The sequence below is a fragment of the Coffea arabica genome, chromosome 8c, assembly GCF_036785885.1.
Source record: "Coffea arabica cultivar ET-39 chromosome 8c, Coffea Arabica ET-39 HiFi, whole genome shotgun sequence".
NCBI lineage: Eukaryota > Viridiplantae > Streptophyta > Magnoliopsida > Gentianales > Rubiaceae > Coffea > Coffea arabica.
Window position 1 is genome coordinate 4,063,563 of NC_092325.1, and position 23,864 is coordinate 4,087,426.

At 39.6% G+C, this 23,864-nt stretch overlaps 2 protein-coding genes across 2 annotated transcripts; both read left to right on the forward strand.

Moving 5' to 3' along the window:
- The first annotated feature begins 7,948 nt into the window (after positions 1-7,948).
- LOC140013775 (uncharacterized) lies at positions 7,949-8,863 on the forward strand. The gene has a single exon (XM_072063886.1). It carries the CDS (start codon positions 7,949-7,951, stop codon positions 8,861-8,863), a length of 915 nt encoding a protein of 304 aa, XP_071919987.1.
- Positions 8,864-9,462: 599 nt separating this feature from the next.
- LOC140013776 (uncharacterized) lies at positions 9,463-19,193 on the forward strand. Its single transcript, XM_072063887.1, has 5 exons — positions 9,463-9,776; positions 10,085-10,228; positions 10,324-10,721; positions 11,202-11,455; positions 19,032-19,193. The coding sequence occupies exons 1-5, from the start codon at positions 9,463-9,465 to the stop codon at positions 19,191-19,193; spliced, it is 1,272 nt and encodes a 423-aa protein (XP_071919988.1).
- Positions 19,194-23,864: the final 4,671 nt, after the last annotated feature.

A 23,864-nucleotide genomic window follows, 5' to 3' on the forward strand; every position in this document is an offset into this window, starting at 1 on the left:
GTATATGAAGATTTGATTTATACAATTATCTTGATTCAAAATAGTGTTCTGGCATCATTCTTTGGATTAGGAACCCGAATTTATACTTGATGGACTAACCAGAAAAATAAATTATTTTTGGAAAATGTGAGTAACTATATTTATCATTTTCTCTAATAATAGATTATTAAGGATGTTAAAGTCCAAAAAGAGAGTGGAGAATATTGAGATTTTCAAATTGCTTCAATGACCAAGACTGAGTCTTTGCTTTCTTCCTAAGTCCAAATTCTGTGATGTAAATCGATGTTAATGCATCATCCTATATATCCAAGTCACTTTCATCCGATATTCTAGAAGAAAGGATCCCTTCATCCGATAGTCTAGAACACAGTAATGAATATTATCCCTCTGTACAGCTAAAGCCAACAAGTAGGAAGTATTGATGTCGTTAAAGTAACTATATTCATTACAGTGTCCAAAGAGCATCATGAAGATGGTCTAAAAAATGCTAAAAAAAAATGGTACCTATAGTGGGGCCAATCCACCATGGTCATGTGTCAGTTCGGACATGGTGACTTGGTAGTTCGGGCAGATCAGCTCGGGCAGATGGGTTGACAGTTTGCGCGTGGCCGCTGTCTCTCAACCGGATGGGCTTGGCGGGCCGCGGCCCCCGAACCTTTCGGAGTAGTGGACGGAGCCCTAGAAAGACTCCCTTTCTAGACGGACTCCTCATCCTATAACGAAACTACTACCAAGAGCTCTATAAATACAATGCAATAAGACAAAACAAGGTACACCATCCACAGTACTTTATACTAGTGCTACACTCTCAACTATTTCTGACTTGGCCGTCGGAGTCATAACGGGGAACTAGTCCCGCGGTTCACTTCTCTTTGCAGGACAGTTCGTTCGCCTCTCTCCCGTCAGCTCGTTCCAGCCCAGTTCACTCAGCTCGACACAGCACAATTCGGATCACGCTCTCGGCCGTCGCATCAATTAGCGCCGTCTGTGGGAACGTAATTCTTCTCTTGCAAAAACATGCTGAAGACTAGATCTCATAGGAACGCTGACAGATCCAAGGGGAACGAGCGAAGCGACCCCCAAAATCCTCGCCAAGGTCCAACTCTCGGGGACGAGGGGACGGAGCTCTCTCGAATCCCGTCTGAACAACTAGTGCAGGCGGTGGCAGAAAACCTGCCTACTTTTGAGGCAATCGTGAACTACCTCAAAGGGTAGACCGGAGATCATCATGACGAGGAGTCTAAGGCTCGGAAGACGGGTGGAACCGAGCCATCGGAGTCTAGAACAGGAAGCCCCAACCCCCGGCAAAAGCGGGCAAGGAAGGAGCTCACACGCGAATAGATTGAAGTTCTGGAGCCCTCTCACAGAAACTCCCGAACAGAGCATCCTGAGCCCTTCCAGGGGTTCCCGCGGAGGGAGCCCTCTCCAAGGAAAGAAGAGTACCAGATACAGGACGAACTGGACCTGTTGTTAGACCTGGAGGCGGACAAATATACCGCCTCCCCCTTTGTACCAGACATTGAGAATTACCCGCTGCCCGCAAAGTTCAAAATACCAAGCATGAAATCCTATGATGCGACCATGGATCTGGAGGACCATCTATTCGCATTCCTGACACAAATGCGCCTACAAACAGCCGTTGATGCGATCAGGTGCAAGACCTTTCCAATGTTCCCAGAGGGAAAAGCGTGTCAGTGGTTCCAGGGACTACCCCCCAGGCCAATTTGGTCCTTCATCCAGCTCGCGCGACTATTTGCAGCCCAGTTCGTTTCGTCGCGAGCCTTTTCCAAGAGCGCTGCTCACCTTCATAAAGGAATTCAAATTAGTATGTTTGCTATATTAAATTAAAGTATGACCTTGTTTTCAAAAACCTAAGAAATCAAAGTATTTTGGACCTTTCTCATAAACCAATCCAAAAGTAGATTTATTTGAAAAATTCTGATAACTTGTTGATTCATCTGGTATCTAAATATAGGATTTGTTAATTAAGTTTACTAGGTTGAAAATTTATGACTTTCAAAAATGTATAGATTCAATGTCACATTCAGTAAAGATTTATGATACATGTATAGGATGTACTCAATGTGTTCGAGCTTGCCCGACCAATGTATTAGAAATGATACCTTGGGACGGATGTAAAGCTAAACAAATTGCTTCTATTCCAAGAACCGAAGACTGCGTTGGTTCTAAAAGATGTGAATCCACCTGTCCAACAGATTTCTTGAGTGTTCGAGTTTATTTATGGCATGAAACAACCCGCAGCATGTGTCTAACTTATTGATACGTTTGAAAAAATTTTACTTGAATCCATTTGATTTTTTTTTTACCAACAATATTTTGAGCATAGCTTTTTTTCTGGTCCAAGTCTATCTTGTCTTTACTATGAATTATTTTCCTTGGTTAACAATAATTGTAATTTTTCCAATATTTGTAGGTTCCTTAATTTTTTTCTTCCCCATAGAGGAAATAGGGTCATCCGTTGGTATACTATATTTATATGCATTTTCGAACTCCTTCTAACGGCATATACATTATGTTATCATTTCCAAACAGATGATCCATTAATCCAACTGATGGAGGATTATAAATGGATACAGTTGTTTGATTTTCATTGGAGATTAGGAATAGATGGACTTTCTATAGGACCTATTTTACTAATGGGATTCATCACCACTTTAGTGACTTTAGCAGCTTGGCCGGTTACTCGGGATTCTCGGTTATTTAATTTCCTGATGTTAGCGATGTACAGTGCTCAAATAGGATTATTTTCTTCTCGAGACCTTTTACTTTTTTTTCATTATGTGGGAGTTAGAATTAATTCCTGTTTATCTACTTCTATCTATGTGGGGAGGAAAGAAACGTCTGTACTCGACTACAAAATTTATTTTGTATACGGCGGGGGGGTTCTATTTTTCTCTTAATGAGAGTTTTGGGTATCGGTTTATATGGTTCTAATGAACCAACATTAAATTTTGAAACATCAGCCAATCAGTTGTATCTTCTACCTTTGGAAATAATATTCTATATTGGATTTTTTATTGCTTTTACTGTCAAATTGCATATTATACCCCTACATACATGGTTACAAGATACCTACGGGGAAGCACATTACAGCAGTTGTATGCTTCTAGTCGGAATCTTATTAAAAATGGGAGCATATGGGCTGGTTAGCATCAATATGGAATTATTATCTCACGCCCATTCTATATTTTCGTCCTGGTTACTGATAGTAGGCACAATACAAATAATCTATGCAGCTTCAACATCTCTTGGCCAACGTAATTTGAAAAAAAGAATAGCTTATTCTTCCGTATCTCATATGGGTTTCATAATTACAGGAATTGGTTCTATAACTGATACGGACTCAATGGAGCTCTTTTACAAATAATCTCTCATGGATTTAATGGTGTTGCACTTTTTTCTTGGCAGGTATGACTTATGATAGAATACGTCTTGTTTACCTTGATGAAATGGGCAGAATAGCTATCCTAATGCCAAAAATACTCACGATATTTAGTACCTTTTCCATGGCGTCCCTTGCATTACCAGATATGAGTGGTTTTGTTGCCGAATTGATAGTATTTTTTGGAATAATTACCAGTCAAAAATATCTTTTAATGCCAAAAATACTAATTACTTTTGTAATGGCAATTGGAATGATATTAACTCCTATTTATTCATTATCTATGTCACGCCATATATTCTATGGATACAAGTTCTTCAATATTCCAAACTCTTATTTTTTTTATTCTGGACCACGCGAGTTATTTCTTTCGATTTCTTTCTTTTTACCCGTACTCGGCATTGGCATGTACCCCGATTTCATTTTTTCACTGTCAGTTGACGAAGTCGAAGTTATTCTATCTAACTCTTTTTCTAAATAGTTTTCATAAATAAAACAGCCTATGATTTTGAAATTATTGATTCTATAATTATAATGAAAAAGTTCTAGAATGAAACAAAGAGAGCTTTTCACTTAAATTTCATTTCTAAGCAAAGTTAAGAAATAAATTTGAACACGATATCATATGGGCACGAATCGTATGAATCGAATATTGTATTCGATTCATACGATTCGTGCCTACTTGAATAAATTTTTTTATATGCGCCCCACTCCCTTGTATTCGTAAGATAATTTAAATGAATTTTTGAATTCAGTTAGCTAGTAATGTAAATGAACGATAACTATGCAGCCCTATTCCTAATAGATTGACCCCAAAATAGCAAATCTAAATTATAAGAAAGCCTATAGACGCTACAATTGCTGAGTTTGCACATTTCGGGTTTCTAGTTGTTCGAGTATGTAAATAAATCACGAATATTATCCAAGTAATAAATGCCTAAGTTTCTTTTGGATCCCAATTCCAATACGATCCCCACGCTTCGTTAGCCCATACTGCTCCTGACAGAATACGTATAGTTAAAAATATAAACCCCAGACTGATGCCCAGAGAACTCCAATAATCCAATTGTTGAATCAGCTGAGACCTATAATAATTCTTAGCAGAAAAAAAAGAAGTATTTTGCAAAAGATTACTTCTTTCATTCATATATTCGATTTCAACAAAGAAAAATGACTCATTTAATAAAAGATTATTTCTATAAAGAATCTTTTTATTTTTTTTAAATGTAATGACTAGAAGTGCTATTGACAATAATGATCCACATAAAAGGGACGCATCTCCCAATATCATCATTGTTACGTGCATTATTAACCATTCGGATTGAAGAGCAGACACTAATATTGAAAATTGGTCTATTTCAGTTAAAAAACCTGAAGTAGTAAAGACTTGAGTAAAAACAACACTTGAACCGGTTATTGTACTTAAATAATTTTTATTTCAAAACTGGCTGTTACTTCGCCAGTAGTAGGAGATGTAAGGATTGATACATAAAATAACTTTTTATTTGATTAATAATCATATAAAGCAGAAGAAATTTTAGCCATTTGCTTCAAGCTCAAACTTCCTTCTTCACGCGTGCCCCCCCGAAGCATATACTATAATGAGAGGTAGCAACTTTTTGGTAGCATATTCAATCAAACGGGTTATTTTTTCCCCAACTACAGATCCCATACTACCTCCCATAAACTGAAAATCCATAACCCCAACTGCTCCGGCAATGTCGTTTAATTGGCCTATGCCTGTTTGAACAGCCTCGGTTAGTCCTGTCTTCTTTTGATAAGAATCAATATGATCTTTATAAGGTTCCTACTTGGAATGAAATTCAATGGGATCCAGAGAGGCCATGTCTTCATCCATAGGATCCCAACTACCAGGATCGATCAAAAGTTCGATTCTTTTTGAACTACTCATTTTCAAATGATATCCACATTGTTCACAAATATTCATTTTTTATATCAAAAATTTCTTATAATTTAATCCATAACAATTTTCACATTGAACCCACAAATGCCTATATTTTTTAGTTACATCGAGATCATTAGAACTCTCTATTATAGTAAAATCGCTCCCCTTCATGTGGGTTTGTATATTCGAAACCTCTCCTTCACTATTATTTCTACTTTCACCACAAATGGAACTATAGATATAACTATCGCTGTAATTATCCCCTCCACTTACAATGGAAGTCTCAATCCAAATTTGAGATTGAAGATAACTGTCAATGTAACTATTAATACGATTATTCCAACTATATTGAGTATTATACATGTAATGATTATAGCAGGTATCTTCGCTCGTAGATCCATTATTCAAATAACTAGAATTCCAATAAGTATTTTTTAGTTCACTCCGAAACGAATGATTGTTGTCAATCTCAAAAATTTGATTTTCAATATCAAAATATATGGAAAAATTATCTTCATTACTATCCTTAACTAAAAAGTGTCATCGGAGATGAATTCCGAATGTTTTTAACGACGAACAAATGATCAACCTTACTGTAACTAGAATCGTCACGACCCCCCCAAATGTTTTTAGTCCTATCTTTTATATCCGGCTCATCACATTCACTAGCATTTTCAATAGAACCAAGACTTTCCGTTGATTTATTTAGCCCACACCGGCATTTGAACTCCTTCTTAAACAACATCGAATTAAACCACCATCTTTCCATAGACTTTTCTTGCCTCCTATTTGCATGAAAATACTATAGATGAATAGTCATTCGATCCAAAATTTATTTATTTGAATTTGAATATTTTATTTCCTATATAAAATAAACATAGAAATCCAATCACTAGAATTTTTTTAGTAACTAATAAAATAGGGAGTTTGAGTATTAAAAAGAATTCTTTTTTGTTTTGTGGAAATTCAGGGGTAATATGTCACTATACATGAATATAATATGATGGAACCCCTCTTCATTATAAATATCATGATAAAGAGTACTTTCTCCTATGTCGTGTCAAATTCGCATCGAAAAAAAAGAAATATTTGTTTTATTCTATAAATCTTTTTTTCATAAAATCTCGTCTAATAAGTAACTAATAATAAGTAATAACTTAAGGTTTTATTCCATCAATAGGGAACGAAAAGGACAATATACAGGATAGGTATAAAACGGCTTGCTTAGGAAAAACTGCACAATATAAAAGAATATGCCAACCCTTAGGATCCAGAGAATTAATTGTGGATCCAAAACAGTAATAGAAAGATTTGATTCTTAGATTTTTTTTATTTAATCTAAAATAATATTTATCTAGATAAGTATATATTTATCTAAAATAGATACAATAGAATCGTTGTATTCGACTCAATCTTTTAATAAAAGATTGGGCCCGAGTTTAATTGAAATTTAACTAAGAGAAAAAAGGTAATTACAACTCTTTCTCTTTATTCAATTTATCCACCGCTTCAAAATTAAATCGGATTTCCTTCCATACCTCACAAGCAGCAGCTAGTTCAGGACTCCATTTACTGGCCTTGCGGATAATTTCATTACCCTCAGCAGCAAGATCACGCCCTTCATTACGAGCTTTTACACATGCTTCTAGAGCTACTCGATTCACTACAGCACTTGGCGCATTACCCCAGGGGTGTCCTAAAGTTCCTCCACCGAACTGTAATACAGAATCATTCCCAAAGATCTCGGTCAAAGCAAGAATATGCCAAACGTGCATACCTCCTGAAGCCAGGGGTATAACACCTGGTAGAGACCCAATCTTGAGTGAAATAAATACTGCGGCTTCGGTCTTTTTCAATAAAATCAACCATTCTACAAAAGCCTGAGGAATCACTGCGCGAATACATGGTGCAGTTCAATAATGAGTCCCTTCAGGTCTGGGACCGGGACGATAAGGTTGTCATGGCTGCTTTCATCAATGGATTGCGTAAACAGAAACTGTACACCGAGTTCATCGAGAAACCTCCCAAGTCAGTTCGGGAGATGCTGGACCGAACTCACAAGAAAACTAATGCAGAGGAGGCCAACCGCCTAAAGAGCACACAGGAAAGACTGAGGGACGACAGGCGCTGAAAAAGCACAGATCGGGGGACGCGCGACCTAGTCAGGCACGGAAGAATACCTTTGACCGCTTGTCCAGGAATTGGCCCTTTGAGAGAAAGGGCCTGGATCTCCCTTGCAGCTCCTAAGGCTCAGGTCCTCGCAATAATGGAACAAGAGGGTCTCTTTCGGCCCCCCCGACAATTGGTCGGCGATAAGAGCAGGCGAGATCAAAGGTTGTATTGTGCTTATCATCGTGATATAGGACACGATACCGAAAACTGTCATCACCTCAAGAAAGACATCGAAGAGTTGATCAAACGGGGACACCTAACACAGTTCATATGGGATGAACGAGCTGACCAGAGACAAGGGGGTACAAACGAGAACGCGTAAACTACCCGCGCGACCAACCTCGGGGTCCCCGTAACCGAACTCCCGAATTGGAAGCGCAGAACTTGGCAGGAGTAATCAACACCATTGCTAGAGGACCTGTCGAAGGAAATAGTCATGCAGCTCGGCGGAGCAACTGCCTCTTCCTATGGGAGAGAATCCGAGCAAACGACTGAAGATATACGAAGAGATCATCTACGGACCTGAGGACGCGATACCTCTTGCCTCTAACAATCATGAAACTATCGTGATAAAGATCATAACATGCAACTACAAAGTGAAAAATATGTACATAGACAATGGGAGCATCATTGATGTGCTATATTATAAGACCTTTAAAAAGCTGCAGCTGGAAGACAAGCAACTCATCCCCGTCCGAACTTCATTGATTGGTTTCGCGGGCCCATCGATACAGCCTAAAGGGATGATCACTGTCATAGTCACGGTAGGAGTGTCGCCAAAATCCCGAACTGTCACAATAAACTTCGCAGTGGTAAAGGAGCCATCATCGTATAATATGATTTTGGAGCGGCCTACCCTGAACACACTCCGAGCTGTCTGCTCGACCCCGCACCTCAACATGAAATTTCTCATGCCTGCGGGAGTAGCTGAAGTGCTAGAAGACCCAGAGGTAACTCGGATTTGCTATACCGCCAGTCTTAAGGATAAGGAGAAACTGGTAGGTCAAACAGCCTACTTAGAGCCTTGGGAGCCAACAGAGAAGAAGAAAAGATTGGAGACAGATAAAGGGTTGCAAGAACTGCCGATCAGCCCGGAACGACCAGATTACGTAGTTAAGATCGGCTCATGCCTGAAAGAACTGACCAAAAAGGTGCTAGAATCCCTTCTGACGGAATATGCAGAAATCTTCACCTGGAGTGCAGAGGACATGCTCGAAATTTCTTCCGAACTAGCAGTTCACAAGCTGCACGTGGATTCCAGTGCTCAGCCTGTGAAACAAAAGAAGAGGAATTTTGCGCCTGCACGGAATAAGGTCGTCAAGGATAAGGTTGGCAAACTATTAGAGGCCAAGATCGTGAAGGAGGTCTTCTACTCGACCTAGCTGGCTAATCCTGTGCTGGTCAAAAAGAATGATAAGGTTTGGAGGATGTGCGTGGACTTCTCCGACCTGAACAAACCTTGCCCAAAGGATTGCTACCCTCTTCCCCGAATTGACCTATTTGTGGACTAAACAACGAAATACGAGATCTTTTATTTCTTGGATGCCTTCAAAGGATACCACTAGATAGCTATGGATGAGGAAAATCAGGAGAAGACCTCATTCATCATTGAGTACGGTACCTATTGTTATGTCACCATGCCGTTTGGACTAAAAAACGCAGGCGCGACATACCAAAGGTTAGTGAACAAGCTGTTCAAAGATCAGATAGGCCGAAATATGGAGGTCTACGTGGACGACATGCTGGTGAAAAGCCGAACTCAGGAGCAGTTCATCACAGACCTTAGAGAGATATTCGACGTCCTTCGGAACTTGCGGATGCGGTTGAACCCTAAGAAATGCATTTTTGGGGTCTGGTCGGACAAATTCCTAAGATACATGATATCCAAAAATGAAATAAGAGCTAATCTCAACAAAGTGAAGACTATCATGGACATGGCTCCTCCCCGAAATATAAAGGAAGTGAGCGATTAATTGGTAGGATGACAACCTTGAACAGATTCCTATCGAAATTAGCAGTTCGGGGGTCTCCTTTCTTCAAGGCCTTAAGAAGAGGCCCCCAGTTCGAGTGGACCTCGAGATGCCAAAAAATATTCGACGAACTGAAGGATCACATCGCCAAACTGCCAACCTTGACCTCTCCCGGCCTGGGCGAAACCCTGTTCGTCTACCTAGCCGTAGGAAAGGAAGCAGTCAGCACGGTGCTAGTTCGGGAGGAAGACAAGGTCCAAAAATCAGTATACTGCATCAGCCGTGCTCTGCAAGAGGCGAAGACCAGATACTCTGCGGTTGAGCGGTATGTCCTGATGCTAGTTCACACTGCCCGAAAACTTAGATCATACTTCCAAATTCATCCCATCGTAGTGGTGACCGATTAGTCCTGAAACAGATCCTATCTAAGCCGGATGTGTCTGGAAGGATGGTCAAGTGGGCTGTGGAGCTGTCCGAATATGACCTCAGTTACCAGTCTCTGACGGCCATCAAGGCACAAGCGCTAGCGGACTTCATAGCGGAAGGTGTCTCCTTCGGGCTACAAGGGGCTGAGGCCGAACAGGCCGGAGAAGCAGTCAAGACCTAACAGGCCGTCAAGGCTGCTAAGACTAGAGAAGCAGCCGAAATCGAACAGGCCATAGAGACTGCTGAGGCCAGACGGACCAAAGAGACTGTCGAGACCGAACAGGCCGTAGAGACAGCCGAGACCGAACAGGCTATAGAGGCTGCCCAGGCTGGAGAAGCAACCGAGGCCAAGTAGGTCAAATAAGTTGCTGAGGCAGGACAACCAAAGGGGCTGCGATACGGATCGTCTCGACCTGGACGTTGTATGTCGATGGAGCTTCAAGCAGAGGCAGAGAAAGGTGTAGAGCTGGGCTCCTCTTGATCAACACTACGGGGGAAAAGTTGGCTTACGCCTTGAGGTTCAATTTCAGAGCCTTTAATAACGAATCCGAATATGAGACTCTGATTGCGGGGATGGAAATGGCTCGAAAATTAGAGATTGAATCAATAAAGATCTATAGCGACTCGCAGCTGATAGTGAACCAAGTCTTGAAAAATTACGAAGTCAAAGAAGAATCGTTGAAAAAATACGTCGCCAAGGCACAAGAGCTGAGGAGTCAGTTCAAGCAGTTCACGCTCAAACAGGTTCCTTGGAGTCGGAATAAAAGAGCTGATGTCTTGTCCAAACTAGCCTCCACTTCGTTTGGCACGCTGAACAAGGAAGTGTTAGTAGAAGACATCAAAGGTCAGGCGTACGAGTAGTTAGACACTGCAGTGATTCAAGTGATGAACTCATGGATGGATGCTATTGTGCGGTACTTAGCCAACGGAGAGCTCCCCTCAAATAAGGTAGAGGCTCGAAAAATCATTCTCAAGTCACAAAGGTATGTGCTCATGGATGAAGTGCTATATAGAAGATCCTACTTGCGTCCGTGGTTGAAGTGTGTGACACCTGATGAGGGAAACTACATCCTGCACGAATTGCATGAGGGTATCTGCGAAAATCATGTTGGCCCACGGGTTCTGGCCAAGAAGGAGATGTTGTTCGAGTATTACTGGCCTACCATCTTTCGAGACTCGGCTGAACTGGTGGTAAGGTGCATGTCATGCCAACTACACGCACCAATTCATCACACCTCGACTCAAGAGCTGGTTCCTCTTCAAAGTCCATGACCGTTCTTCCAAGGGGGAATAGATCTGCTTGGCCCATTTCCCTGGGCTCCAGGAAGGTATGAGCATCTGATGGTGGCAATAGACAACTTTACTAAGTGGATAGAAGTCGAACTACTCAACACCATCAGCAGCAGGTTGATCCAAAAGTTCTTCTGGAGGAACATAGTCCCTCGGTTTGGCATACCACGAGTTCTGGTCTTTGACAACGGCCGACAGTTCGCCGACAGTTCATTTCAAGATTGGTGCTCCGAGTTCAGGATTTGGCAACATTTCACTTCCGTGGGACACCTCCAAGCTAATGGTCAGGTAGAAAATGTCAACCGAATTATCCTGCACGGTTTAAAGACTCGAATAGAGTCCGCTCGAATTGGTTGGATGAATGAATTGCCTGCCATACTCTGGACTTACCGAACTACACCCCAGACGGCCATCCAAGAAATTCCATTTGCTTCAACTTATGGAGCGGAAGCAGTAATCCCTGTGAGGACTCGCAAAATTCTTCATATTTTCTTCAAATTTCCTTTTATTTCGAATAAATTACTTTATGATAGTTTTACAACTCATTTACTCCCTCAATAGTTGGAATAAAGAATAGAATTAAGAGTTTCCCCTTTACTTTCATCATTAGGGTAAATTAGGGTTTTTATGTCTTTTAATAGTATCATTAATCGGTACGGAATGTGTACTAAATTTGGTGGTTAAGTGTAAGTTTACATAAGAAAAAGTGTGTGATTAGAAGTGATAATAATAAGTTAGTAAATCATAAGTTAAAACACTAGTACGCGAGAGTTAGGGAAAAACGGTTTGAACCGACGTACACCGGTTGTTACCGATTGAATACGCCACTTGAACACTACTTTATTACCTTAATATCCTTGCTATTATTTCAGAAATATCAGCCCTTCATTAGCCTTAAGTGGCCGAAAATGTTGACCAAGAAAAGAGGAAAAAAAGAAAAAAATTGAGCTTTAATCTTGCGGCGACACTTGACGGCAATTCATCCAACTTTGACCAAACCAATTTCCTATCTTCTTATCTTTCTCTTGGTTTCATTTCTTCTCCATTTACTCCATGTTGGCCAAGTTTGAGGAGAGAAAAAAAATCAAGAGAGAAAAGTTCAACTTCTATCTTGAATCCATCTTGTTTGAGTGAAATCTCAAAATCTAAACCGATTAAACATACCTTGTGGTGTTTGACAAGTTTTGTGTGGTAAAATTTTGAAAGAAAGGGGTTGGTTTTCACCTACAAGCAGTTTTTGTAAGGTATAATGGTTTCCGTTCCTTTTCTTATATTTAATCTTGTTAAAATTGGAAAATAAGCATGTGTTCTTGGTTTCCTATGGTTAATTAGTTAGTTTTGAATGATATGGTGGAATGTTTAGCTAGAGTTTAAAAATTTCAGTTGTGATTATCGTTGTTTAGTTAGCATATGATAATGATGAGCTTGGATTAGGACTTGAGGTAGTGATTCAAGGCATAAATGTTAGTTTTAAGCATTGAAACATCAAATTCCAACAAGTGTAGTAGAATCTGCCCTATTTCTGCACTGCATATTCAAACATGATAAAGGCCGAATCAGGTCTTGATCGAAACATAAAAGTTATAGGGAATGGAATTAAATATCTACCTGAAATATTTTAGCTTAATCGGAGCATCGTAGCTTGTAAAATGACTAAAATACCCCTGACTGCCAAATGCCCTTTTTCACGGGCAGCTTCTGTTTTCTCTAAGATTTCACATTTTGACCTTGAAAATGCACGAATTGGGTATTGATATCTTCATAGAAAATGTAGTTCTCTATCTTGGCTGCGAAACGCCATAAAGTGTACTCCAATCCAATAAGCGTAGCATCAGCTGTGACCAAAACGCCAGAAGATGTTAAACCTGTTACTTAGTTATTCTTCTTTAATACTAGTTTCTAGCTTTGATTTGGATGGTTGCATTACTCGAATTGACTTATATTTGGATGACATTGAATCAAATTGAAGAGCTATTGTGTTAAGCTTATTTATGTATGGAAATTGGGTTGAGTTGAGGAAAATAATGAATCCATAAATGGCTGGAAAATAGCTAAATACAAAGGGTATGCTGCCCAACTTTTCACTCGAGGATTAGGTTTGTGTGCTCGCAACTTAAGCAATGATTTGAAGTTGAATTGAATTTGGATTGCCTAGGGTATTCGAGTTTTCTTTAGAAGAGGTATATAAGCTGAAATTTTGCCGGAACTCGTACACTTTAAAAAGTGAAAGTAGCGACACAAATAAATACGATTTTCTCGATCTTTTATACCAAGTGAGACTTCAAAAGTATTATTCACTTCTTTATCGAAACTAAATTAGCGAGCATGAATTTTCTAGAGTTTAATAAGAAACTTGAATACTGCTTAAACGAGTTTTAGTTACTTGATTTTCTTTATGCGAAACTCTTAAGTTTCGGACCCTAGTTGATTTCAAACTCTTAAATGATATTTTATTGTAGATTTGGACTCCAACCAAGGAGTTACACCTGAACGTGATTTTGACAAGTATTAAATCTTTGGTTAGTGTTTCCAAGTACATGATTGAACGTGATACTTGATTTAAATACTTGATATGTGATTGATTTGGTCAGGTAAGAGTGTATTTTATCGCACTTGTCCTAATGTGATATATACTTATTTATTTGTTGCAATTGATTTGAGATACTTGTGTATGATGCGCGCATTTCCGGAAATTCTAGAAACCCTGTGGCAAGTTGCTCGAATCGAACCGGCAAGGGTTTGGTCGATTGGGTAACGAACCCTGGGTCTCTTGGTTTGTTGAGTGGAGTGATACCTCCTCGATTAATCAGTATACTCGAGAATTATCACCCATGTTTATTGAGAATTTTGGGCCCGGTAAGGGGTTTGGATGGTGGACGGAGATTGTAGCTAAGTGGTGCTCTACTAGATTGGTTACTTTACTTGAAAGTTAACGGAATGTCAACTACTATTTGATCAAGCTCTGGTGAAATAATGAAAATTTTGGCTCTTGAGAGCCATCCGTACCCTCATATTCTGACATGATTATTACTTATCAAGTTATTATTTCTTTTTAAAAACTTTACACTCGCTCATTTTAATATTTGCTATTTGAAGTATTATTGCTCACTTTTATGAACTCTTATACTCGCTACTTTATTACTTTGATACTTGCACTTTTAAATAATGTTCAACTTACTATTTGGAACCTCACTGGATTTTTAGTTCATTCCACGCCATTTGTTTTTCTTACAGGGGGTATGAGCGAGGCGTGAGACTGGTACAAGTTAGCATAGTCTAGTTTTTGAAAATTTTGCGATTGTACTCGCACTAGTCACTCAATTAGGGTTGAATGTACCTGAATTTTAAATATTTTGATATATTAGGGATTGTATGGATGTTTGAGATCGAAATGAATGTATTTGTACGTTTCAAACTTAGGAACTATTATTTCTTTTATTCTTGAGGTTGCACCCATTTTTGTTAACGTGAGGGAATGAGTCCTGACGAAAGTTGGACAGGCGGTCTGCTAAACTCTAAGATATGCCCTAGGGAGAGGTGGGGTCGTCACAATCCCGACAAAAGTTCTTATGCCATCAAACAGGGTGTAGAATTTCGTGCTCCAAGATAACGAGGGGGAGATGCAGTTCAACTTAGATCTGCTCGAGCAGAAGAGAGAAGAAACAACTATAAGAATGGCTTAGTACAAGGGACAGGTCGCGCGACACTACAATGCTAGAGTAAGACACTTCTCCTTCAAACCGGGAGATCTAGTCTTACGAAAAAACTCAGTAAGTCGGGTCTTGCGTACAACAAGTTGGATCCGAACTGGTAAAGTTCTGATAGGGTATAATTTGTTAGTAAATTTAATATTGATTTCCCCTTCTATCCCTGACAAATATTGTGTTAATTGCTGATATTTACTCATATTTGGTATTCGGAACCAATTTCAGGAGTGAAGCAGAGAATTACCAAAAAGAAAGGACTTGTATGGAAAAATGCAGATTTCTAAGGGCTTCAACCTTTGGGTCCTTGAATTGGTGGGGACCACAAGCTAGTGCAAGGCATTTAGTCATGTGGGCTTTTCAAAGAAAGCTACGTAAGAGACTTGGAGCAAGAAGTACTTTGGAGGTTTTGTCCACATGTGCGGGGACCACGGATAAGAAGCATGAGTCATTTGGATTCTAGGAAAAGAAACGTACAAGACTTTGAATTTGGTGTGGGGACCACTAGAGATAGCATTAGACTTCCTTTTGGCTTTAAAAAGGGAGACAAACGTACAGAGAACTCTTATCAATCAATAGTTTTTAGGATAGTTTAGTTTTGTTTTCTTTCTTGGCTCTTTTGATGGCCTGGACCTCATTGAAATTACTTGAAGATTTTCTCATGAGACATGGCTAAGTTTGTCTAGTCAAGAACAACGGAGGACTTGGTTCTACTAAATTTGTGAGATCGAATTAGTTTTTATTTATTTCCATTATTCACTGGTATTTGTCTATCTTCTGCTTTATGTTCATATGATTGTTTTATTATTCGATTATCCAGGGCCCGGATTCTAGATTAATTCAATAACCTGAAACCAATTAGGATAGTTAAATCCGTAATTGTTTAATTATTCTAAACTGGTGGCAACTGGCATGATTGGGTTTGTGTCAGGGAGATAGACAGGCTAACTTAAAGAGACCCTCGTAACGTGTTGATTGGTTAGAATTAGGCTCTTCTAATTATTCATGCAATTAGGGAATTGAACTTCTGTGGTCGTACCTAGGGTTATTTTCTGATTAGAGAAATAGTCAACGGTCGTACCTTGGCTATCGACGAATTGAGGAAGAGTTGGTTGTTTATCGCGTGTATGACAATTATGACTAATTTATCAGATAGTAATTGGAATAATCCTTGTATCTGTGATCGAATTAAGTGAACCATCTCTGAAGTTGTCTCTTGGCTAGAGTTCGTCCATTATTACTTTTATTGTGATAATTACTTATTTGAGTTGTAGTTATTTTATTTTATTTTAATTCATTCCAAGTAATTTAGTTACTCTCATTTTCAAAAATCCCCCATATCTGGAACTTGAGAAGAAATTAAATTATCCCCAGTCCTTGTGGATTCGACCCTGCTTACCGCTACATACAGAATTTGTATTTTATTCGAGCAGGTATTTATTATTGCACAGGTTCGGCACCTGTCAATTTTTGGCGCCGTTGCCGGGGACTGGTGCCAGATTAATTTGTTTCTTTTTGAGTTCATCTTGTTTTTATTTTTATTTATTTATTTTTCTCTTATATTTTTTATTATATAGTTTATGGCTTCTAACACTCCGTATTTTGGTGATATACTGGATTTTGTTTTCGGGGAAGGCAATGAGATTGATCGTTTTTCTAAGTTTGCATATTTAGAGGCAATAAACTCTATTAAAAAAAGAATGGCTGCTGCAACCTGTAAAATTTGTTATGCCAGGGATCATTCAACCGGTACGTGCCCCGAATATCAAGATAATCTGAATGTCCCAATCAATAATCATGGAGATTTTTCACCCTGGTCTCAAACGTGGTATAACTCTAATCCAAACGGGTATGATCAAGAATGGTGGGATAACTCCAGTTATGATTATACAACAGGGCCAATGAATTTTCAGCAGTATGAGTCTCAAGAATCATCATCTATGTCAGGTATGTCTCTTGAAGAGATAGTTGAATTAACATATCAAATTCAACAGGAGACACAAGTGAGCAGGCGTAACCTAGCAGATCAAATGGATCAATTGACATTTAGGATAACGTCATTGGCTTCTCGAATGAGTGAAGAATTGCCCTCACAAACTATTATCGACCATGAGGAAGATGAGAGTGCAATTATTCTGACAAATGACATGGAACTGCAAGAGTCTCAAGAAGAGGAATCTAAAGATGCAGTTGAAAAGAAAGTTGAAGAGCAAAAATTGAGACCCCAACATCAAATGGTTCAAGTGAATGAATCCAGTGAACAATCTCCAAATGCGGTGACATCTCCTCCATTCCTTGATCAATATTTTCCTGACTCTTACTCTTTAATTCATGTTAGTGAGATTGATTTTATTATACCAGACGATTTTGAATTTCATGCCAGGAATAAGTTAAGAGTCATGATGGCAAAATATTTCGAACCAATAAGTGCTCGTGAAGATTTAAGATCATCACTTGTTTGTTTAGCACCATTTACTAGTCCATGGAATCCCGCAATTCGTGTGCTCAAGAATTACTCTATCTATGAGGGTTACCAGGATCGCATTGAAGATGAAACATTGAAGCGAGCCACAAGATTTTATCCTCCGTGAACAAGCATAGCATGTCTAGCCAAAGACATTAAAGAAAGGCGCTGCTTGGGAAGCAACCCAGGGCTCTTTATTTTAGTTTTCTTATATTTTCGGAGTTTTTGTTAAGTGTTAATTGCATTTAGTGATTTGTTGCTTGGTGGCAGGAAATTGGCAGTTAAGCGTGCCCACGCCAGGTGGTCACGCTTGAGGAGAAAAAATTTTTGTTCAGGATCTGCGGACGCTATAGCAGTTAGACGTGCCCACGCCAGATGGTCACGCCTGATGAAAAAAAATTTTCGCTCAGGATCTGCGGACTCCATAGCGGTTAGGCGTGCCCACGCCTAAAACTGGGTTTCTTTGTAAAAAAAAAAAAAAAAAAAAAAAATTTTCTTTCTTTCTTCTTTTTCTTTCTTCCTTTCTTTTCTTCTTCATCTCCGCCGCTCACCTGTGTTTCCCTCTTTTTCTTCTTTTTTTTCTTTTTTACGCCGCTGCCTCCCTCCTCAACCTCGTACGCCGTGGCTCCAGCCCGCCTCGGCCGTCCACCACCGCCAGCCGAGCGCCGCGCCCTCTTCTCCAAACGCGCACGCAGTCCACTCACCAGCACCTGGCCCGCCATCTCCCTCATAGCTCCACCACCGCATCAGCACAACCGCAGCCCACCAGCGCGCGCCGCCTGCAGCCAGCGCCGGGCGGCATCAACCGCGTCACAGGCTCGCCGCCTGCCGCCAGATCCCCTCTTTCTACCATCCCGCCGCTGCCCGCAGCTCCATCTCCCTCGCGTTCAGCTCCTGAGCTCGCGCGCCACCACCAGCCATTCAGTCAACGCCGCCTTCACCTCCGCCAGCAGTCAACCTCGCCAACAACCAGACCAGCTCGCGAAACTCCACCTCGCGGCTGCCATCAGCTCTTCCCTCTCCCTCTCTACGTCGAGGTCCACCACCAGCTCGCGCCACTCTACCCCAACCTCTTCACTGTTGCTGCTCCGCTACTCGAGCCATTCCCACCTGTCCAAATTGACAGGTGGAGGTATTGTATTTTCCTCTTCGATTAGTGTTTTCCTGGTTCATCAATTGCTAGATTCTGCACATTTTTCGGGGGTTTTGTGATGGCTGAAATCAGGAAGTAATTTGGAAATTTTCTGGGGTTAATTTTGGGTACAATTGAGTCAAACTGCTGCGAAATTTGGGGGTACTTTGGGGGTGAGTTGACCATTGCTTCTGGCTTTAATTTCCGCTCATTTTTGGCGCTGTTTGGGTGTTCGAATCTATTTTGTTCACTGGATTGGTTATTCGCTTTAATTTCTCCCTATGCACTCACCAGTGGTACTGGTGATGGTAGTTGTTTAACAACTGATAATCCTGTGTTCTGGATTGCCTAATTAAGCGAGTTGTGCCTATTGGGCGTTTTTGGTTGAGTCGTTCCAGTCCACCATGTGTTTGAGTTTCTTGATAGCTAAGGGCAGGGGTGATTTAGGCATATTCTGGGGGTGCTTTTTGGACAGAATTGGGTTTAATTGCTATCTGTGGGGGTGTCTTCTGCTATTTATTGAATTGTTGACTTTTTGATTACTTTTTCCCTGCGACTCACCAGTGGTACTGGTTGAGATCTTTTGCCTATCGTTGTGGCTTATATTTGAAGATATTTGCTTATTTTGCAGTTTCAGTTCTTGTGGTTGAGTTGCTGCCGTTGAATTTAATTCTTTCCTGTCTGTGCACCAGTGGTACTGGTTGCGGTGTTGCTTACAATTCTTAAATTTTCTCGAATTCTAATCGGTAGTTGCTGGAATTGCTTGTTTGCTGGAATTGCTTGTTTGCTGGGATTCTTAAAATTCTTAAGGCTTGGTATCTTGAAGTGGGTACTTGAATGTCCACTTGGTGACATTTGTTGAGTTTCACTTGCTCCAATTGATTGAATTCATTGCTCTGTTGGGGTCCCTACTGATATCACTTGACTTCTGCTTTGTTAGTTTCTGTATCGTGCCCCTTGATCTTATTTTGACTGAATTGGAGACCCAGTGCATATTCATTCAATTTGCTATGTTGTTAGGGTACTTTTCTAGCCTTTGGGGTGCCTCAGTCGTGTATTGTATTAATTGGGTTGGCCATGTGGTTCCCTCCTTTCCGGTGTATACACCAGTGGTACTGGTTGTGCTAATTTGTTTACAATTTCTTATTTCGATATGATTGAGCATCTGTGACTGAGTATCCTTCGATCTTGCTGCTTTGTTGGGATCGTTTTTGGTGTCAATTGAGTATCATTTGGTACTTTTTGCCTGGAGTCTATTGAGCTGCCTTTGGTTGGGGTTTATTGCATTCAATTGGTGCATTGGATGGCTCCTGTGCCATTTCCGTTGCTTATTGAAGTAGGTTGCCTCTATTTGCCTTGTGTGGGAGTATTTTGTCCTTTTCATTTCTATTGCTAAATTCATTGGAGCACTTGTTGCGATTTTGGGATGCATTGTTATTGCATTTGGCTAGGCAGGGGACCACCCAGGGGTTAACGACTGGGTCCAACTCCGAATGCAAGTTGAGCGACTAGATACTCGAATGACCCACAGTGACGTCGACTTGCATAACATGGTGCAGAATTCAGCAGCACTCCGCCCGACCCACCCTTGTTCTGACAACTTCAGGGAAGTACCGTTGCCCTTCTCCTTCCTTTTGCTATTAGTTTATCACATTGAGGGCAATGTGTGAATTAGGTGTGGGGGGGATCAGTTTGGGTGCTAGTATTTCTAGTTTTCGATTTTTAGGTGTTTTTCCTTTGTTTTTAGTTTGATATTGATCTCCTTTTAATTTATTTCTTTTATTAGTGGTCAGTCCTTAAATGAATACCAAGTTTTGATGCTGGAGTGTTGTCTCTAATTATGCTATTGCCAAGTTTTAGTAATAAAAATGTATCAAGTTGATGTGGTTGAGTTCAGGAACATCTCTTTGGTGAATATCAATAATTGCTTAACTTTTTTTTATTTTTTTATTTTTTTGGTTAACTTTTCTAGGCATAGGGAATGATTGTTGGCATTTTTCATGTGAATTGGTCCAGTTATTAATTTTAGTTCCCCATGTCTGGAAATTTGAGGCTGGCTGCTGTTATTATTGGGTTGCTTTTAGACATCGTGCTATATGGTTGTAAATAAGAGTTGACTGTACTCCGCTAGTGGTTACTACTGAATAACCGGGGATCTTCACCTAAAGTGTCGATTCTCGCGTCAAAAAGTAGTAATTGCTATGAGTACGTGGTCACGTGGCGATAGAAGCTGAGTAACCGGGCTCCTTCATCTGGCCAATGTTGGAGTTCGCGTCAAAAGGCTCAAATGGCTAGCGACTAAGTCTTTTGTTACTATTGAAGAAAGAAGATTCAAAAAAAAAAAAAAAGGGAGAGAAAAGCAGAAAAAAGTGAAGGTTGTGTTAGTGTGTAATAAAAGTCAGCTTGCCGAATTATGGATTTAATGTTGAGATTTTGGTTAATAGTTGGACCATTTGCTGATAAATGTTATGCGTCATTCCTTTTTCTTAGATTAGTTAACCTGAAATTGGAGGAGTTTGTGGTTTAAAAGCTAACCGGAGTGATATTTCTTGGATCTTGACCATTGATGCTTGATATATATGTTTTTCTTGGTATCTTGGCAATTTGTTGGATAGAGCAATAGCCATTATCAAATTTTGGTGTCTGTATACTTTTCCCATACTTGAGGGCAAGCATGATTCAGGTGTGGGGGGAATTGATAGGGTATAATTTGTTAGTAAATTTATTATTGATTTCCCCTTCTATCCCTGACAAATATTGTGTTAATTGCTGATATTTACTCATATTTGGTATTCGGAACCAATTTCAGGAGTGAAGCAGAGAATTACCAAAAAGGAGGGACTTGTATGGAAAAATGCAGATTTCTAAGGGTTTCAACCTTTGGGTCCTTGAATTGGTGGGGACCACAAGCTAGTGCAAGGCATTTAGTCATGTGGGCTTTTCAAAGAAAGTTACGTAAGAGACTTGGAGCAAGAAGTACTTTGGAGGTTTTGTCCACATGTGCGGGGACCACGGATAAGAAGCATGAGTCATTTGGACTCTAGGAAAAGAAACGTACAAGACTTTGAATTTGGTGTGGGGACCACTAGAGATAGCATTAGACTTCCTTTTGGCTTTAAAAAGGGAGACAAACGTACAGAGAACTCTTATCAATCAATAGTTTTTAGGATAGTTTAGTTTTGTTTTCTTTCTTGGCTCTTTTGATGGCCTGGACCTCATTGAAATTACTTGAAGATTTTCTCATGAGACATGGCTAAGTTTGTCTAGTCAAGAACAACGGAGGACTTGGTTCTACTAAATTTGTGAGATCGAATTAGTTTTTATTTATTTCCATTATTCACTGGTATTTGTCTATCTTCTACTTTATGTTCATATGGTTGTTTTATTATTCGATTATCCAGGGCCCGGATTCTAGATTAATTCAATAACCTGAAGCCAATTAGGATAGTTAAATCCGCAATTATTTAATTATTCTAAACTGGTGGCAACTGGCATGATTGGATTTGTGTCAGGGGGATAGACAGGCTAACTTAAAGAGACCCTCGTAGCGTGTTGATTGGTTAGAATTAGGCTCTTCTAATTATTCATGCAATTAGGGAATTGAACTTCTATGGTCGTACCTAGGGTTATTTCCTGATTAGAAAAATAGTCAACGGTCGTACCTTGGCTATCGACAAATTGAGGAAGAGTTAGTTGTTTATCGCGTGTATGACAACTATAACTAATTTATCAGATAGTAATTGGAATAATCCTTGCATCTGTGATCGAATTAAGTGAACCATCTCTGAAGTTGTCTCTTGGTTAGAGTTCGTCCATTATTATTTTTATTGTGATAATTAGTTATTTGAGTTGTAGTTATTTTATTTTATTTTAATTCATTCCAAGTAATTTAGTTACTCTCATTTTCAAAAAACCCCCCATATCTGAAACTTGAGAAGAAATTAAATTATCCCCAGTCCCTGTGGATTCGACCCTGCTTACCGCTATATACAGAAATTATATTTTGTTGAGCAGGTATTTATTATTGCACAGGTTCGGCACCTGTCAATTTTTATGGGGTATAATTTGTTAGTAAATTTATTATTGATTTTCCCTTCTATCCCTGACAAATATTGTGTTAATTGCTGATATTTACTCATATTTGGTATTCGGAACCAATTTCAGGAGTGAAGCAGAGAATTACCAAAAAGGAGGGACTTGTATGGAAAAATTCAGATTTCTAAGGGCTTCAACCTTTGGATCCTTGAATTGGTGGGGACCACAAGCTAGTGCAAGGCATTTAGTTATGTGGGCTTTTCAAAGAAAGCTACGTAAGAGACTTGGAGCAAGAAGTACTTTGGAGGTTTTGTCCACATGTGCGGGGACCACGGATAAGAAGCATGAGTCATTTGGATTCTTGAAAAAGAAACGTACACGACTTTGAATTTGGTGTGGGGACCACTAGAGATAGCATTAGACTTTCTTTTGGCTTTAAAAAGGGAGACAAACGTACAGAGAACTCTTATCAATCAATAGTTTTTAGGATAGTTTAGTTTTGTTTTCTTTCTTGGCTCTTTTGATGGCCTGGACCTCATTGAAATTATTTGAAGATTTTCTCATGAGACATGGCTAAGTTTGTCTAGTCAAAAACAACGGAGGACTTGGTTCTACTAAATTTGTGAGATCGAATTAGTTTTTATTTATTTCCATTATTCACTGGTATTTGTCTATCTTCTGCTTTATATTCATATGGTTGTTTTATTATTCGATTATCCAGGGCCCGGATTCTAGATTAATTCAATAACCTGAAACCAATTAGGATAGTTAAATCCGTAATTGTTTAATTATTCTAAACTGGTGGCAACTGGCATGATTGGGTTTGTGTCAGGGAGATAGATAGGCTAACTTAAAGAGACCCTCGCAGCGTGTTGATTGGTTAGAATTAGGCTCTTCTAATTATTCATGCAATTAGGGAATTGAACTTCTGTGGTCGTACCTAGGGTTATTTTCTGATTAGAGAAATAGTCAACGGTCGTACCTTGACTATCGACGAATTGAGGAAGAGTTGGTTGTTTATCGCGTGTATGACAACTATGACTAATTTATCAGATAGTAATTGGAATAATCCTTGCATCTGTGATCGAATTAAGTGAACCATCTCTGAAGTTGTCTCTTGGCTAGAGTTCGTCCATTATTACTTTTATTGTGATAATTAGTTATTTGAGTTATAGTTATTTTATTTTATTTTAATTCATTCCAAGTAATTTAGTTACTCTCATTTTCAAAAACCCCCCATATCTGGAACTTGAGAAGAAATTAAATTATCCCCAATCCTTGTGGATTCGACCCTGCTTACCGCTACATACAGAATTTGTATTTTATTCGAGCAGGTATTTATTATTGCACAGGTTCGGCACC

Bases quoted from the DNA above. Each gene is read 5' to 3' on its own strand.
- LOC140013775 (XM_072063886.1), top strand. From the start codon at position 7,949: ATGGGAGAGAATCCGAGCAAACGACTGAAGATATACGAAGAGATCATC.
- LOC140013776 (XM_072063887.1), top strand. From the start codon at position 9,463: ATGACAACCTTGAACAGATTCCTATCGAAATTAGCAGTTCGGGGGTCT. The intron at 10,722-11,201 runs GTCAGGCGTACG...CCTGGGCTCCAG, and splicing joins GTTAGTAGAAGACATCAAAG to GAAGGTATGAGCATCTGATG. The intron at 11,456-19,031 runs GTAGAAAATGTC...GCGACTCACCAG, and splicing joins ACCTCCAAGCTAATGGTCAG to TGGTACTGGTTGAGATCTTT.